The sequence below is a fragment of the Garra rufa genome, chromosome 3 (genome assembly GCF_049309525.1).
Source record: "Garra rufa chromosome 3, GarRuf1.0, whole genome shotgun sequence".
NCBI classification, from domain to species: Eukaryota; Metazoa; Chordata; class Actinopteri; order Cypriniformes; family Cyprinidae; genus Garra; species Garra rufa.
In genome coordinates this window covers 39,743,405-39,760,234 of record NC_133363.1, presented here as the reverse complement: position 1 = coordinate 39,760,234, position 16,830 = coordinate 39,743,405, and the positions used below count along the sequence as shown (strand labels likewise).

Below are 16,830 nucleotides of genomic sequence, written 5' to 3'. Positions count from 1 at the left end.
TGTAGTGCAGAGGAAGAAAGTGGGAAAAGCGGACAGGTTGCTTTGGCCTCTGTCACCACGGCGCCTGAGGAGGATCCGGTTACGCTCATTTCACAGGGTCAGGTGAGGACAGAGTCCCACGAGGACAGAAACAAGAAGACTGAGGTGGAACCCCAGACAAAAGAAGCAGATGCAGAAAGAGAAGTAGTGGGAAAGTCACCTTGTAAAGAGGGAGAAACGGTAGAAAATAAAAGCATTGGAGTGACAGAAAGCAAAACAGAGAATGATATAGTAGCAGAGAGAGTTGAGACTGCTCAAACAGGTCCGGTAGATGCCACACCCAGGTCTGACTCCAACGTTCAAGTTCAGGAGGAGGGCAGCTCCTCGGTAGGAACAGATGAGAAGAAACAAACCAGTGTGGAAGAGGAGACCGAGGGCATTGCTGTCAGTGAGCAAGAGGACATAGTGACCAGCTATTCTGAAAATAGAGTCCAGTCAGCATGCAATCAAGTCCTTGATCCAGTCGCAGATGTGCCGAACACAAATGGACACATGCACACTCAGGACACACCTACCACCGAACGAGAAGGGCAAAAAACAAAGAAGCAGGAGGAGGAGAGAAAGGGGGAAAAGGAGGAAAGGCAAGAGGATGGGGTTACTTCCTCTGTGAATGGCTCTCCAGCAGGGCATCAGCATCAAGCAGACATGGAGAACTATTACCATCAGCAGGAAGAGCAAGGTAGAGTCATCTTCACCAAGTCCATCCCGCTCATCTTTACTTTATGCTTTTTTTTCTCCTTAAACTCCTCCTACTTGTTCCCTTCCATTTTCCCTTTTGCCTCCATCCTTAACAGATGCATCTAAGATCTGCTTCAGATGCATCTAAAGACTTCCTTTGCTGATGAAGAAGGACCTGCTTCTTGTCTTTTTCTTTTTCTTTTTTTACTCCATTCATAACCCACTTTCACAGTTTTGTCTTCTTCCTCACATTTAATGTCGATCATTATAATCCCCTTTTATTCACTTTTAGCTTGTTCAATGGAGTTTCACACATGAATTGTGTTCTACTTCACGTCTCCATGGTTCGCAGCGGTTGTTCACTATGAGTCATTTTATTCATTATTCATTTATTGTCATGTCCACCTAGTATATTTACTCTAGATTAGCAGACTAGCTCCGGCATTTCGACATTCAGGCCTCTGACAGGTTACAAATGGCTCTCAAATGGCCCGTGCTATGGCCTGATAGAGCTCCTTTTCTCTTTAGGCTGAAAGAAAAGCGTGGGAGGCTCTGGTTTTACTTAGACTGTGTGCTTTACAAGGACTGGCCTCGTAGCAGGTCATATTCCGGCCTCTAGACAGTTTGTTTTCAAATTTAGACACATTAATTCCACTGAACACTGTCCAAGATAGACGGCGTTTCACATCTGAACTGCGAAAGGAAACAGCTGAAGAGAAGCCTGGGTCATGTGCAGGATTTCTGCTTTGTGTACTTTAGTAACTCAATCCTGCTTTCGTTTAGATTAAAGTATTTTTAGACATTTGTTGTAGTGAGTAAAGTAGTGTTTTTGTGTGGTCAGGAGCTGTTTGTCTGCACACACCAAAATGAAAATTCTGTCATTAATTACTCACCCTCCTGTCGTTTCAAACCCATAAGACCTTTGTTCATCTTCAGAAAACACAAATGAAGATATTTTTGAATTTGACTATTTTAACAATGTCCTTACTACCTTTTTAGGCCTTGAACGTGGTTGTTGTGTTGCTGTCAATGCAGGGTCAGAAAGCTTTCGGATTACATCAAAAATATCTTAATTTGTGTTCCTAAGGTGAATAAAGGTCTTATGGGTTTAGGTTATTCTTTAGCATGTTGTGTCCAGGGCACCATAGCCTTTTTAATTAGTCCTCCACATTGTAAGTTTCCATGCAGGTTGCTGTCATGGTCCCACCTCCTCTTCTCCAGAGGATTTGGTTGCCAGGATGTGCTCACCTGGCTCAGGTGTGCTACAGGTGTGAAGAAAGATATATGAGATGAGGTGAAGTAGGTGGGCCTGAGCACAATCCCTGCTGTGGGACCTCTGAAATTGCAGGGGGTAAGCGGAGGGGGATGTTGAAGTGTGTGTGTTCGAGGGTTATAGATGGTGTGTTTAAGTAATGGAGAACGGGTGGGGGGTTACACTGCTTTGAAGACAGGCACAGCAGAAAGAAGAAATGATGGTGTGTTTGTTGTGGTAGTTTGACTATGATAGATCTGATTCTTTCTCTCTTAGTGGGTGGTTCACAAACCCTAAACATTTTAGAGTTTTAGTACTACAGCAGTGTTACCTCTATACACACGAAGTAGTAAACTTACCTGCTTTTGTTCCGTTTTCGTTAACACTTTACAATAAGGTGTCATTTGTTAACATTAATGTATTAACTAACATGAATGAACAATACATCTATTACAATATTTGTTAGTCTTTGTTGATGTTAAAGAAAATTGTCATTCATTGTTAGTTCACAGAGCATTGACTAATGTTAACAAACACAACTTGTGATTTTAAAAAAGCATTAGTAAATGTTGAAATTAACTAAGATTAATAAATGCTGTTCATTCTTAGTTTGCGTTAACTAAAGTAGTTAACTAATGAACCTTATTGTAAAGTGTTACCCTGTTTTCATCAGGTATCATGGATTTAAGGTGTTACTACTTTTAATCCACTGTTTAAAGTAGAAATTTAAACATTAACTTCAAATATTCAATGTCAGCAGGTTTCTGAAAATTCAGCTTGAGTATTTTTAGTTCTGACAGGAAAATTATCTTTGGACAATGCTTCTCTAAGATCTATAAAACCTCTTTAAAAGCAGTACAGACTTTGATGAGAATTCAGTCTGTGAAAGAGAGCTGATGAGCTGGGCAGATGTAACACATGCACACACACATTTACAAACTGACTAAAGAACTAGATAGTAAGGTTGCCCTTGACTAAAGATTTTTCTGGTCGACTAGTAGTCGTTCATTTTTAACATTATTCAACTATTAGTTACACGTTTATTAATAGACAATAGAAATCATAATAATGAGCCTATAATTGTCTACATAGCCTAATAATCACTCAAGCACTTGCAAAAAAAAAGCTTGCCACTGCACACCGGCAGAAGTAATGTTAATACATTTTTCAGGGGAAAATAGTAAGGATGCTACATTAACGTTTTTAATAATTTTTTGATAAACTAGTGCTTTCTTTGTTTTCTGATTAAGAGAGATGAAGTCACCAGCACTGACTTGTCTTCTTCGCAGTATGCATGTTTCATACTGATTACATAATCTGAGAATATTTGTTTTATTATTAGGGGTGGGCATAGATAAATTTTTTTAATCTTGGAATTAATCTAGATTAATCTAGATTAAAATGGCTAATTTGAATTCTGCTGAAGGCATTCAGAATATGTGTGCTACCCAAATAATGACTAAAAGTAAGTCTTCGAGAACGGGCCAGGTGGCGCATTAGATCAGGCGCTCATCTCCTGTTTCCAAAATGCATCACAAACTGCTTGACAGTTGCATTTACAACATAATTACCTATACAAACTTGTGTAACCAAGTACTTCTGCGCAAAAGGCTGCACGACGTGCGCGTTGCCGTTAAATACACAGACGCGCACGGACATGGATAGCCTATCTGCGTGCATAGTCTTCGATTAAACTGCGTTGCTTTTAGAAGCGTCAATTCAGTTGTTGCATATAGTTTAATGTCTTTATTTCGGGATTATCAAAGTTAATCATAACTCACGTGCCCCAGTAAAAAGGGTCTAGCAACGCACCTGCCCTGAAGCGGCTTCATAACTGCATCCATGTTTGCACGTCTCATTTGATGTGGTAATTTCACAGAAGTTGAAGACTCGTTCTCGCCCCCTACAGTGCAATTCGACTAGGTATACGTCATCCGCGCTAAAATATCAAGGTGAAAGTCATCATATCTTGCGTAGTTTAGACCCAGCTCCCAACCCAACTTTGAGAATAGATTAACGGCAATATTTTTTTTATCGCCCGATAAGAGTCTCACGTTAACGCAGCACGTTAACGCCCATAACGGCCCACCACTATTTATTATTTAAATTGGTTCATTTGAAAGTAGACAATTCGCTCTCTATAGATATATTTTTCATGTCTGCAAGGCAAGTATATATGGAATTTTGTAGTTTCGTGCTCAAGTTCACAGAGACTGCAGATAGCACATTTGCTTTAATTATTTTACAAAAGTGCAACGTTACGTTGTTATTGTGAATGCAAACAAATAAATGTAGAGTCTTTACAGATTTGAAAGATGTATTACTCTCATCTGTTTGACCAAAAATGACGGAGTGTTTTAAGAGCAAGTGACCACACTGGTGCCTCCATCAGTCATGCAATAAGCGTGCTACTGTTCAGCTTCCACACGCCGCACAGACACTTTAATAGTGCATGTTTTTCTAAGTTAACATTAGATTGAGTGGCCATGTAAAGTTGCTACTACTTGCGTATTTCCGATGAAAAGCCATATTTGAGATTGATGAATGATAGGTGAGCATTTGAATGTCCTGCCTAATGTGCTATTTTACCACATAGACCAGTCATTAATGACCTTTCCGTCACGGACTGTGTGACTTTTTTTAGCTATTTTTTAGCAGTTTTGGTCAACCAAGCCTCCTCTCGTCGACTAACGGTTAGTTGACTATTAGAGTGCAGCCCTACTATATAGTATGGATAAGATCCGTAAAATTTCCAAAAGCAAGTAATGTTTGATTTGTGACTGCTTGGCCAGACCATGCATCTATTGATGTGTGATTTTTACAACAGACACACATGTACACACATTCTTAGGGCGGCGCGCGATTGCAGTCATTCTATTACAATAAAACTAATGAATGAATCTGCTGTATGGAACTATATTCAGTATAAATAGCATGTTTTAGAGTTGTCCCTAACAGACTATACAGTGTCCACAGCCACATCAGAAAGAAAAGAAAATCAGATAGAAAGGAGAAGGAATGCTTGAAGAATAAAGGCTGATGGCCCATGGCCAGACTGAACTCCAGACTGTGGTGAGAGTGTGCGAAGCCAAGACCCTCTCTGCTCTGCCCCGTTTGGGCAGCACTCAGCTCCTCGGGGGGGCTCATATGGTCGACTTCCTCAATGTGAGCATTCTCTGGAGAGGAGGATGTTGGGTAGACATAGAGAAAGCAAAGAGAAAGTGGGGGTAGAAAGTGTTTTTTTTTTTTTTTGTCATATTTGTCCAATTTATTGTAGCTTTTACCTAACTGAAAATGTACATTCCATTATGTTTAGATTTCCTTCCTCAGAAGCTCACTTCAGCTGTTCCATCTCAAACCCCTTCTGAAATATAGCAATCTCAGCCAGATTATGCTTCAGAGCAATTTATACTTGTTTTCCTTGTCCTTGTGCAAGCTGTTTTACGAGTCCTGGAATTCCCAGGACTTCATCTCATCTGTTTTTGATCTCAGTATCTATTTTCTGCGCAGCAGCAGCAGTGCGTGGCAACGCAGCGAAGCAAAACTTTACTTTTATGACTGTCGGAAGCTGATCTCCAGTTATCTCTGAGCCCTGTCGTGCTGTCAGGTATATGGGCTAGAGATCCAAGCCTCCCTATGGATCAACGCACAGGATGATACCTGGAATGCTTAAAATTAGCTAGCAGATTGTGTTTGTGTGGTTTGAGGGCCGAGCTGCATGATGGTACAGATTGGGCAAATGCTCACGCGCCGTTCAACCGTCTCTGTGTTGCTGTTTGTTAATAGGGGATTTAGAGAATGTGGGTCTACTGGCTTTATAAGGAGATCAGTCATGTGGAACGACCTCAGCGTTTTCAGTTTGTTTTTCATGACCCAGACATTTAGCTTTTTTAGAAGTTGGAGCCAAATATAGTTAGCAATCAGACATCTGTAAGTTGTGCTGTATATCTTCAGGAAGTAAGAGTCTTACTGACACTAAGACTAACTCACATTGATCAAAGCCCAATATCTGTGGGCTTACTAATGACTGAGTGATGTATTATTGTCTACAGTGATAAAACAGATTGACTGTTGTCAACATTTTAAATTGAGTTGCAATGGGTTTTTTAAAATCTGCAAAATGTTCATTATTTTACCAAAATAAGAGGGATCATTCAAAATGCATGCAATTGTTTATTTAGTACCGACCTGAATAAGATATCTCACATAAAAGATGTTTGCATATAGTCCACTAGAGAAAATAATAGTTTAATTTATTCAAATGTATTAAAATTACCTTGTTCAAAAGTTTACATACACTTGATTCTTAATACGTAGTGATAGTTGTTCATCAGTCCCTTGTTTGTCCTGAACAGTTAAACTGACTGCTGTTCTTCATAAATATTTTTCAGGTCCCACAAATTGTTTAGTTTTTCTGCATTTTTGTGTATTTGAACCTCTTCCAACCATGACTGTATGATTTTGAGATCCATCTTTTCACAATGAGGACAACTGAGGGGCTCATATGCAAATATTACAGAAGGTTCAAATGCTCACTGATGCTTCAGAAGGAAAAAAACAATGCATTAAGAGCCGGGGGTGAAAACTTTTTTTTTTTTTTTTTTTTTTCCTCTCTTTTTTTTTCATTTAGTACGGCCCTTCAGAGGCTACAGAAGATACTTGCATGTTTCCCAGAAGACAAAGTTAAATTTACCTGGATCTTCAAATTCAAAAAGTTTTCACTCCCCGGCTCTTAATGCATGGTTTTTCATTCTGGAGCATCAGTGAGCATTTGAACTTTATGTAATAGTTGCATATCCCTCAGTCCCTTGGTTGTCCTCAGTGTGAAAAGATGGATCTCAAAATCATACAGTCATTGTTGGAAAAGGTTAAAATACACACAAATGCTGGAAAACCCCAAAATTTGTGGGACCTGAAGGATTTTTCTGAAGACCAGTAGACAGTTTAATTTTTCAGGACAAACAAGGGACTCATGAACAACTATCACTAGACAAAAAACACAGCTGTGGATCATTCAGTACTAAGAATTAAGCCTATGTAAACTTCTGAACTGAGTCATTTTTACAAATTCAACTATTATTTTCTCTTGCGGACTATATATAAACATCTTTTATGTGAAATATCTTATTCAGGTCAGTACTAAATAACATGCATTTTGAACATGATTCTGAAATGGCGATGTAAACTTCTGGCCTCAACTGTATGTGTTTGTGTGTGCATGCCAGTGTTGAAATGACGTTTTTTTATTCCATATTCCAGCATCCAGCCAGGAAGTAGACAGCATTGTTTCCCACCTGTCTGCTAAAACCCAAAATGAAGATCTCTTAGCAGTTTCTCCACCACTGCCACCCATCTCCCAGAAGGCCCAGCCTGTCCAGAGTGAGGCTCAAGACATCAATCCTGATGTGCTGAGCTCAGGAGTGCTCTGCCTGCCTGGTGAGGATCTGCTTCTAATGCTATTAATGTGGTCCTTCCATCAGTTTGATCAAAAAGCTCATCTTTAAAAATACATTTTAGGAACAAGAGATAAATCAGGCCATGCCCTTGTGACAGTGACAACGAGAAACACTATCTGGTTGAATCCAAACTGCAACAGTGGAGAGCTGGTGCGGATCATGGTCTACTTCTTCAGTACACTCAGGTAAACTACTTTTCTACTACAAATCAAAAGTTTGTGGTCAGTTTTTTTTATGTTTTTGAAAGAAGTGTGTTATGCTCACCATATTTGGTCAAAAAACCAATAATACTGTGAAACATTACTACAATTTAAAATGCTTTTCTAAATGAATATATATATATTTAAAATGTAATTTATTTGTGTGATGGCAAAGCTAAATTTTCAGCATCATTACTCCAGTCTTCAGTGTCACGTGATCACAGAAATCATTCTAATATGCTGCAAACTGTTAATATTTTTGATTTTTGTGGAAACCATGATACAATTTTTCACAATTCTTTGAATAGAATGTAAATAGAATAGAACAGTATTTATTTAAAATATAAATCTTTTGTAACATTATAAATGTTTGAACAGCACTTTTGATTAACTGAATGCGTCCTTGCTGTATTAATTACTTTCAAAAAGCCAAGAAAACTTAATGAACTGTTAAATGACGTTATTAGACAGCAGATTTTGAACCTGTGCTGTTTTTGTTTTTAGACTAACAATTGTATATGTCATTATTTTTAACCCATCTTTCATCAAAAATGTGACTTTGTTTTGACACACAGGAAGGAAGTTAGTGCTTTGGGACTGACTGTCCTGGTGGATGCCCGCAGGTGTTCTCCTGTCCCCGCCCTATTTAAAGCCTTCAACATCCTCCAGGTAAGAACACCCTGACATTATTATTTCTGTTAACGCAAAACATAATACGATCTACCATTTGTTCATAACCTCCCTAGAATCCTACACGAGAACTGTCACATACCATTCACATCCTCAAGGCGTTTCCTTTCTCAAACTTTCTTCAAAACCAAATGGAATGCAAACTTGCCATGAATCTTGATATTTAACTTTAACCAGACATCTGCTACTGAGGAATTCAAAAGACAGCTCACTAAACTAAAGCAAACATTTGAGAAGAGTTTCCATCGACAAAATCAGTCATTTTTGGCTAAAAAAGGCAAATAAAAGCATCTCGTCATAAATAATAACTGTGATTTACCAACTTTGGAAATGAATAGTTGCAATCAAAAACAGTTGCACAATAGGACATACTCGGATGAGGTTTTCCGTTCCTCATCTGGGATTGGTTATTTTACAGAATGCATCAATTTATGACACGAAGAGCCTGGATTCTTGCTTGTCAGTAGTTAGTTACTTAGATTTAATCTCAGTGCTTAAATAAAGGTTAATCTTTTACAAATGTGGCCTGGTCTGGATGATAGTAGAGAACACAAACATCAAATCCTGTCAGAATTCATTAAATACATTTACTTTTAGTGTTTATAGACTGTGTATGGTTTATCTCAAATGAGTGGCCTTTAGGAATATACTGATTGAATCACCTCACCAGTCAATTACATGAGGGATGTGAGGAAACTCATAAATAATCCCTCAGAGATACTGCAGAAACATGATTCCTGAGCACATTTAATGGAAGTGACTTTAGAGTTTGTGCCATGGTCCTTAATGCTGCTTTCTTCTTCTGCCAGCAACCTGCCCCACTTTAAAAGACTGAGGATGTGCCAATGCTGACTTCACAATTTAGACTTCCCTAAGTGATAAACATGAGCAATATAAAAGTAAAATTGAGAATGGCTGTAATGACAATGTGTGTTTTAAATAGCACCAGGCCTCGATGAGAGGTTTTCTTTGTCTCTGCTCATTTGAGCTGTAGCACAGCTGCAGAAATTCCCCATGTGACCTTTCCTTTGTATATTTTTTTCCTCTGTTCTTTGATCTTCTATCAGTATTTGTAATCCGTGATGGACAGCATACAAGTGCAGTCTTGTGGAAAAGGTGGCTTTACTGAATGTTTAGAAGATTCTTGATGATATACTGCTAAACTATGTGAACGTCATGTGTTGGAGAAATCTTCCTTGTATTCAGGGTCAGTGCTAACACTGACAGATGAGATCTGTCTGAATGAATGCCGTAGCTCAGTGACCGGTCCTAAGGGAACAGCCATGGGCTCTCTTCACTCCACTGATACTATCGTCTTATTATAAATGTCCTTTTCAGCTGACAATTGCTCGTTTCCCTCAGGCCTCTGTATTCAAATAGATAAGTTTGAACTATGGCCAACCAAGGAATTGATTTTCTTTTTGATTCACATTTTGAGGATGGGAACATAAATTTGTCATCCCATCATTACCATTCAAAAGTTTAGGGTTGGTAAGATTTTTTTGAAAGAAGTCTCTTATGCTTACCAATCTTACCAAAATACAGCAGAAAAGCAATTTTTTGAACAGTAGTGCATATAAGGATTGATATATTTGTAGTTGTTGGAGTTGTGACGCATGTTTTGAGTTTAGTTTATCAGTCAAATAAAAAGGTATACCACCAGTCAAAAGTTTTTGAACAGTAAGATTTTAATGTTTTTTAAAGAAGTCTCTTCTGCTCAGCAAGCCTGCATTTATTTGATCCAAAGTACAGCAAAAATAGCAACATTTCTATTTGAATATATTTTAAAATGTAATTTATTCCTGTGATTTTAAAGCTGAATTTTTAGCATCATTACTTCAGTCACATGATCCTCGAGAAATCGTTCTAATATTCTGAGCAGACTTGCTGCTCATAATATATATATATATATATATATATATATATATATATATATATAATAAAAAATGTTTCTTTAACAGCAAATCAGCATATTAGAATGATTTCTGAAGGATCATGTGACACTGAAGACTGAAGTAATGATGCTAAAAATTTAGCTTTGATTACAGGAATAAATTATGTTTTAAAATATGTGACCCTGGACCACAAAACCAGTCATAAGGTTAAATTTAACAAAACTGAGATTTATACACCATATGAAAGCTCAATAAATAAGCTTTCTATTGATGTATGGTTTGTTAGGATAGGACAATATTTGGCTGAGATACATCTATTTGAAATCAGAAATCTGAGGATGCAAAAAAATCAAAAAGACTGAGAAAATCACCTTTAAAGTTGTCCAAATTAGGTTCTTAACAATGCATATTACAAACCAAAAATTACATTTTGATAGGTTTACAGTAGGAATTTTACAAAATATCTTCATGGAACATGAACTTTACTTAATTTCTTAATGATTTTTGGCATAAAAGAAAAATCAATAATTTTGACCCATGCAATGTATTTTTGGCTATTGCTACAAATATACCCCAGCGACTTAAGACTGGTTTTGTGGTCCAGGGTCACATATGTCCAAATAGAAAGCAGTTATTTTAAATAATAAAAAATATTGCACAATATTACTGTTTTTGCTGTATTTTCAAAAACTTTTGACTGATAGTCTATAATCCCAAAATATTCTATTATCTGCCAGGCTTTTGTTTACTTGGAACAGTCCCCACATTTATCATTCCCTCTCTTCAGGCCCCACATGACTGGGGAAAGCTGGAAACCTGATCCATCACCATATATTATTTATTTTATTACTCTCAAAAACCAAAGTGAAAAAGAAAACTGCAGTGTCTTACTAAGTAGGTTGTAAATATCTGCAGTAAATGTGTCTTAGCCCTGAAGAGTTTGTTGATGTTTCTAGAACATTCCTTAGTAAATATGCCATTGTTTCATTCCAGCAAAGTTTTTCTTCCTTCTGTTCTGATGTGGCTATGCTGGCATGATAATGCGTGCATGATCAGTATGCATGATGACATGCAAGGAAACAGACAAAAACAGCTCTCAACTGGCATAATAGACTTCTCTGGTCTGTTTTTACAGTGTTGTTTTTCTGCTCTTTTGTTATGGGGCATACAACTCATTTAATTCACACTGACAGAAGGCTTTTATTGTGGTTCTTGAGGCACATGACAGAAAATTGTCTGCGAAGTTATGTAACCTTTGGAAACATTTGCTAAATTAGATAATGCATAGTTTAAAGTCAGCATGAAATGAAAATTTACCCAGTTTATGCATACATATTTATTCTTTTTTATGGCCTAATTCTTAGTCATAACTTAATCTTCCAGTAAAACGACTTTTCTCTGGTGACGCACGCTTAAGTTTTCCAAACATTTTGTTCACAGCAATTGACTGCAAGCTCGCATTCAGATCTGCCAGTCAACAACTGATGGATAGAATCAAGTCCCCATCCTACATTTTGTTATTTTTTGATAATCAATTACTCTCAGATATACTTCACAATACAGAAGAAAATCTTTACTATTTGAAATCCGAGGGTGCAAGAAATCTAAATATTGAGAAAATCTCATTTAAAAGTTGCATTTTACTAATCCAAAATTACATTTTGATATACGTATTTATGGTTGGAAATTTACAAAATATATTAATTGAACATGATCTTTACTTAATATCCTAATCATTTTTGGCATAAAAAATATTTTGACCCATACAGTGTAATTTTGGCTATTCCTACAAATATACTTGTGCTACTTAAGAGTACAGGCTCACATATATCATTTGTTCAATCTCTGCAGGAAGCCATGCCTGGATGCATCCATACAGTATTGCTTCTAGCTGACAGAGATCTGGCTATACGCATGGAGAAAACCACCTCTATACAGGTAAGGCACGTATATTACCCATCACCTGTAACTTGCCATGACTTTACAGTCACAGTAACAAGCAAGACAATAGTACACAGCAGAAGACAACATCTGTGTTATGTGCCACATGAGGTGAGGGCTGGTAGGATGGAAAATCACATCACAAACACAAATCCATAGTTTACTCTACAGGAGAGGAAATGGAGGTCAGAGAACAATGTCAGCTTACTGAAGGTTTCTAATTAGTGCTAAAGGAAACAAGAGAAACATCCTCTAGTAAAATGTAGCTGGAATTGATCCAGAGCATATAGAAACAAACCTCATCCAAAAACACCTACAAAACCCTATCTTTCAGCTAGTTACTCTTAACCCTGAGAAATAGATGGCTATTTTCAAACACAAGTGTTTGTACTGAGACGCCGCTTGTGCCTGACACAAATCAGACTGCCAGAGATAGACTCTTGTAGCTACGTAGGAAAGTGCTTCATTTGAGAATGTCACAACAGCTGGACAGATAGTGTTGCCCAGACGTCTATCTAAGCTATTAGAACAGCCATTGTGGCATCTGAAGTGCTTATGATAGCACTGCAATACATATTTGTCCCCTTTAATACAGAAGCTAAACCTGACGACTGTTGTGTTATTTATTTATTAATTTTTTTTTGCATCTATCAGGTGGAGTTGTTGACCTCACTCAAGTCTCTGTATAAGCATGTGGACATCGCTCAACTCCCCACTGAGTTTGAAGGCACTTTCCCTTATTCCCACAGCAGCTGGATCTGTTTCAGAATGGTGAGAAATTCATCTTTATCATTTGTATGAATAAAAGCTGGAATACACTACATGTCTTTTACGCTGAATCTGCTCAGTCAATCTGGAGATATCAAACATGTAGCCGATTTAAGAACACATATTGTTTTCTGTATTTTATCTGTCATGTACCTTCTAAAATAGAGGTTGAAGTCAGGAACAACTCAAGAATGATTTTCTGTTGTGTTAGGAACGATATGTGATGCTGGACCACAAAACCAGTCGTAAGGGTCTATTTTTTAAAATTGACATCTGCTGAATAAACAAGCTTTCATATTTCATATCATAGGACAATATTTGACAGAGATACAACTATTTGAAAATCTGGAATGTAAAGGTGCAAAAAAATGTACATATTGAGAAAATCTCCTTTAAAGTTGTCCAAATGAAGTTCTTAGCAATGCATATTACTAATGAAAAATTATGTTTTGATACAGTACATTTACCAAGGAAATTTACAAAATGTCTTCATAGAACATGATCTTTACCTAATATCCTAATGATTTTTGGCATAAAAGAAAAATCAATCATTTTGACCCATGCTATGTATTTTTGGCTATTGCTACAAATGTTCCTGTGCTACCTAAGACTGGTTTTGTGGTCCAGAGTCACATATTTTAAAGATTTAAAATTTGTGTTCCAGCCTTAATATGGAATAATACAGAAATAAGCCACAAGACGCCATGTAGCCGTAATATAGTAAAAGTATTCAGTGATTTAAATGTATTAATAATGATCACAATAAACAGTTCCTCTGCCAATGAGCATTTTTATAGTTGTCAGGTAACTTGAAACCGTAAGATTAAGTCATATAAATGCATGTATTAGATGTTGTACCACATCAGACAATCATCAGATTTTGTCTAATGGTTTCATGTTCCTTTCTGTTATATTTCAGAGGTTAGAGCAGCTGACCAGCCATTGTGAGGATGCTGTGAACCTGCTTCAGAAGGCCATCAGCAAACTCGAGTCCGCCGTGCTGCCACCTACAGCAGAGGTACTGCAACAGTCAATAAAATGCTTTTCTAAAAAGAGGCTCAGCTGAGCAGTCTCACGGAAATTGCTTTGTCCCAGCCCTGTCCAGAATGAGAGAGCTCATTATGTATATATGTATGTCAGTTCTTGCACTCCCTGGAAACTGAACTCATGGTGTTGCTATGCTCTATTGTTTTAAGGGAATATATATTGTGGGTACTTTGTGATCCACTTAGACCCCCAAACTCTTGATTTTATTTATGTTTACTTAGAATGCAGCCTGATGTGTCTCTATGACTATATGCATCTGTCAGTTTGAGGGCATCACCATGGTACTAACATCTTCTATTCTCAGTCTGAGAGACTTCTATTCTATTTCCATGAAGTAGAGCAGTGGCACTGGTGTCCAGTTACGGTGATTTAAAGACTGTTCTATTTAGAAGAGATGTCTAGTTTTAAAAAATAGACTTCAGTTTGTGTGTGGTTGGGGTTAGTGTGTCAAGGCTTTGACTGAGTTGACCTCTGGCTGTCAGTTGAGGTCACGAAGGACCTTTTTATCCACAGGCTTCTAGGGAAAAACAGGGCCTCAGGAGAAATAATGATCTCCCAGAGGGGTGTTTATCTGCATCCATCTTTAAAATCACTTACCAAGGGTTTATTTGAAGAGTAGAATGGAAAGGCAGAAAGGGTCCGGTAGTTGAGGGTATGGATTTCTGCTTGACTTTGTGCTGAATGCTAAAACAGCCCCTCTTGTGGAATGAAGTGATGCTTAGATGTTAAATGAATAGAAAACCTAAACAAGTCTTAGCCTGTCCTCTCGTCTCTCTGCCGTTTCTTCTTTGTCTTCTGTCTCCCTCCATTAATCTGAACGTGTGCCTTATTCTTTTGTGTGTCGTTTCACTACAATTCTGAGTTATTTTCTCCCTTTATTTTAACATAAACCTCACATATGTTCAGTTTATCGTCCATTTAATAGTTTAATATACTGTGTCTATGAAGACAGTTCTGTAAACAAAACTGCAAATAGGCTTTAAAACACAGAAATATCCACTGACATTTGGGATTTGTGTAATTGCTCTAGTTTCATCCCACTTCACACACACATGCTAATTAGGGTGTAGACGTATGACAGTAATTAGGAGATTTTTATCACTGAATACTTTTCAAATTCACTCTAAAGAGGCTTTAGTTGGGGTTCCTGAGGTTATTTGCTATATTCTTGTTAGTGCCTTATAGCCTCTGCATGGTGTGGTCAGACCACCGTCGGCATCATTGGGTAGGTATTGTGGATGCTTTTCTGGGTGGTACACACACAAACAGACTCATACACCCCAAAAAAGTTTTATTAACTAAATGCTACCCCTTAGAGACACTTTTTCGTGTCTTTAGATTTTAATTAACATGGCGTTTTGCTAATTTATGACCCTTGTTTACTAGCAAGAACCACTTTCAGAAGTGGTTTCAATACATTTGTCAGGCAATGAAAGGATAAAAAATAGTATTAGTACTTGTGATGACCATGTTTAAAATCATGTACACTAACATTTTTAAGTCATTTGTCTTTTTTCTAAAGGATTAGTTCACTTTGGAATTAAAATTTCCTAATAATCTACCTTTCGTCATCCAAGATGTTTGTCTTTCTTTCTTCAGTTGAAAAGAAATTAAGGTTTTTGAGGAAAACATTCCCTGATTTTTCCTTTCCAACGTGATTACGTAATGCAAAGTCATAGACACGCATTGCAGAGCTAGTGCAAGATGACCATTTGTGGTTAAAAAAGTATATATATTTTTATTTAGAAAATGGCAGATCGTTTTGCTGGACAAGACCCTTATTCCTCGGCTGGGATCGTGTAGAGCCCTTTGAAGCCGTACTGAAACTGTAATTTGGACCTTTAACCCATTAGCCACCATTGAACACTTAAAATGTTTTCCTTAAAAACCTTAATCTTTTTTTGACTGAAGAAGGAAAGACATGAACATCTTGGATGACATAGATGTGAGTAAATTATCAGGGGATTTTAAAGGGAGACACTACAGGCAAAAACACTGTTTTTTCATGTACCTGTTAAGTTTGAGATCGTGTGCTTTTTGTTTTTTCATAAAGACTAGTGGAAAGAAAACATCCAAAAGACACTGTTAAGTGTTTCTTTTTCTTTTATAGCACTTTATCTAGTTGTGCCAATAGAATTCAATTACAATACATATTTTTAAAGGCCGTTTTCTCAAAATCAGTTTTTTCTTCTACACTGAGCCATAAATCTCTACTTCAGTAACACTTACACACACCAAACTTTACATTTTTATTCTGTGTATTAGGGGTGGGCGGTACACCGGTGTCATAGTCATCACCGGTGTGACATTGTGCCACGACATGGATTTTCTAATACCGTCAATACCATAATAAATCAATTATGTGCCTTGAATGGCTGCATTTACATCAATAATAGTTAATTATAAATAATAAGGCATTACATTTTCTGAATACCTGTCCTTATACTATATATCTTGTTTTAAATAAAAAAGTAAAACATATTCGTATCAGCTTTGCAGGTAGTAGGTAAAAAGGGGAGTAGCCATTAAATGACTGGTGAAACATCGTCGGGCCTGTAGCCTATACCAGGGGCGGAGTGGCAATTTCAAACAAATGTATGCAAATGAGCGCATTTTTCATTAAATGACTCATTTGCATATTAAAACCTAACATTTTAGGTTCAATACAGGAGTGAACTAATCCTTTAAGAAATTATTATTTATTCAGCAAGGATACATTAAATTGATCAGAAGTGACAGTTTAACTTGTTACAAAATATTTTTCATTCTCTTCTTTTGAACTTTCTATTTATTTAAAGAATCCTGAAAAAAAGTATCATGGTTTCTATTAAAAATATTAATTGTTTTTAACAATGAAAATAATA

At 37.1% G+C, this 16,830-nt stretch overlaps 1 protein-coding gene across 1 annotated transcript in view; it reads left to right on the top strand.

Moving 5' to 3' along the window:
• The window catches only part of plekhg4 (pleckstrin homology domain containing, family G (with RhoGef domain) member 4), a 91,907-nt gene that overhangs the window by 34,855 nt on the left and 40,222 nt on the right, over positions 1–16,830 (top strand). Inside the window, exons 4-9 of the mRNA XM_073836082.1 lie at positions 7,229–7,405; positions 7,487–7,610; positions 8,201–8,294; positions 12,062–12,148; positions 12,806–12,922; positions 13,839–13,937. Coding sequence (XP_073692183.1) covers positions 7,229–7,405; positions 7,487–7,610; positions 8,201–8,294; positions 12,062–12,148; positions 12,806–12,922; positions 13,839–13,937 — 698 coding nt within the window. The remainder of the gene's footprint in view (positions 1–7,228; positions 7,406–7,486; positions 7,611–8,200; positions 8,295–12,061; positions 12,149–12,805; positions 12,923–13,838; positions 13,938–16,830) is intronic.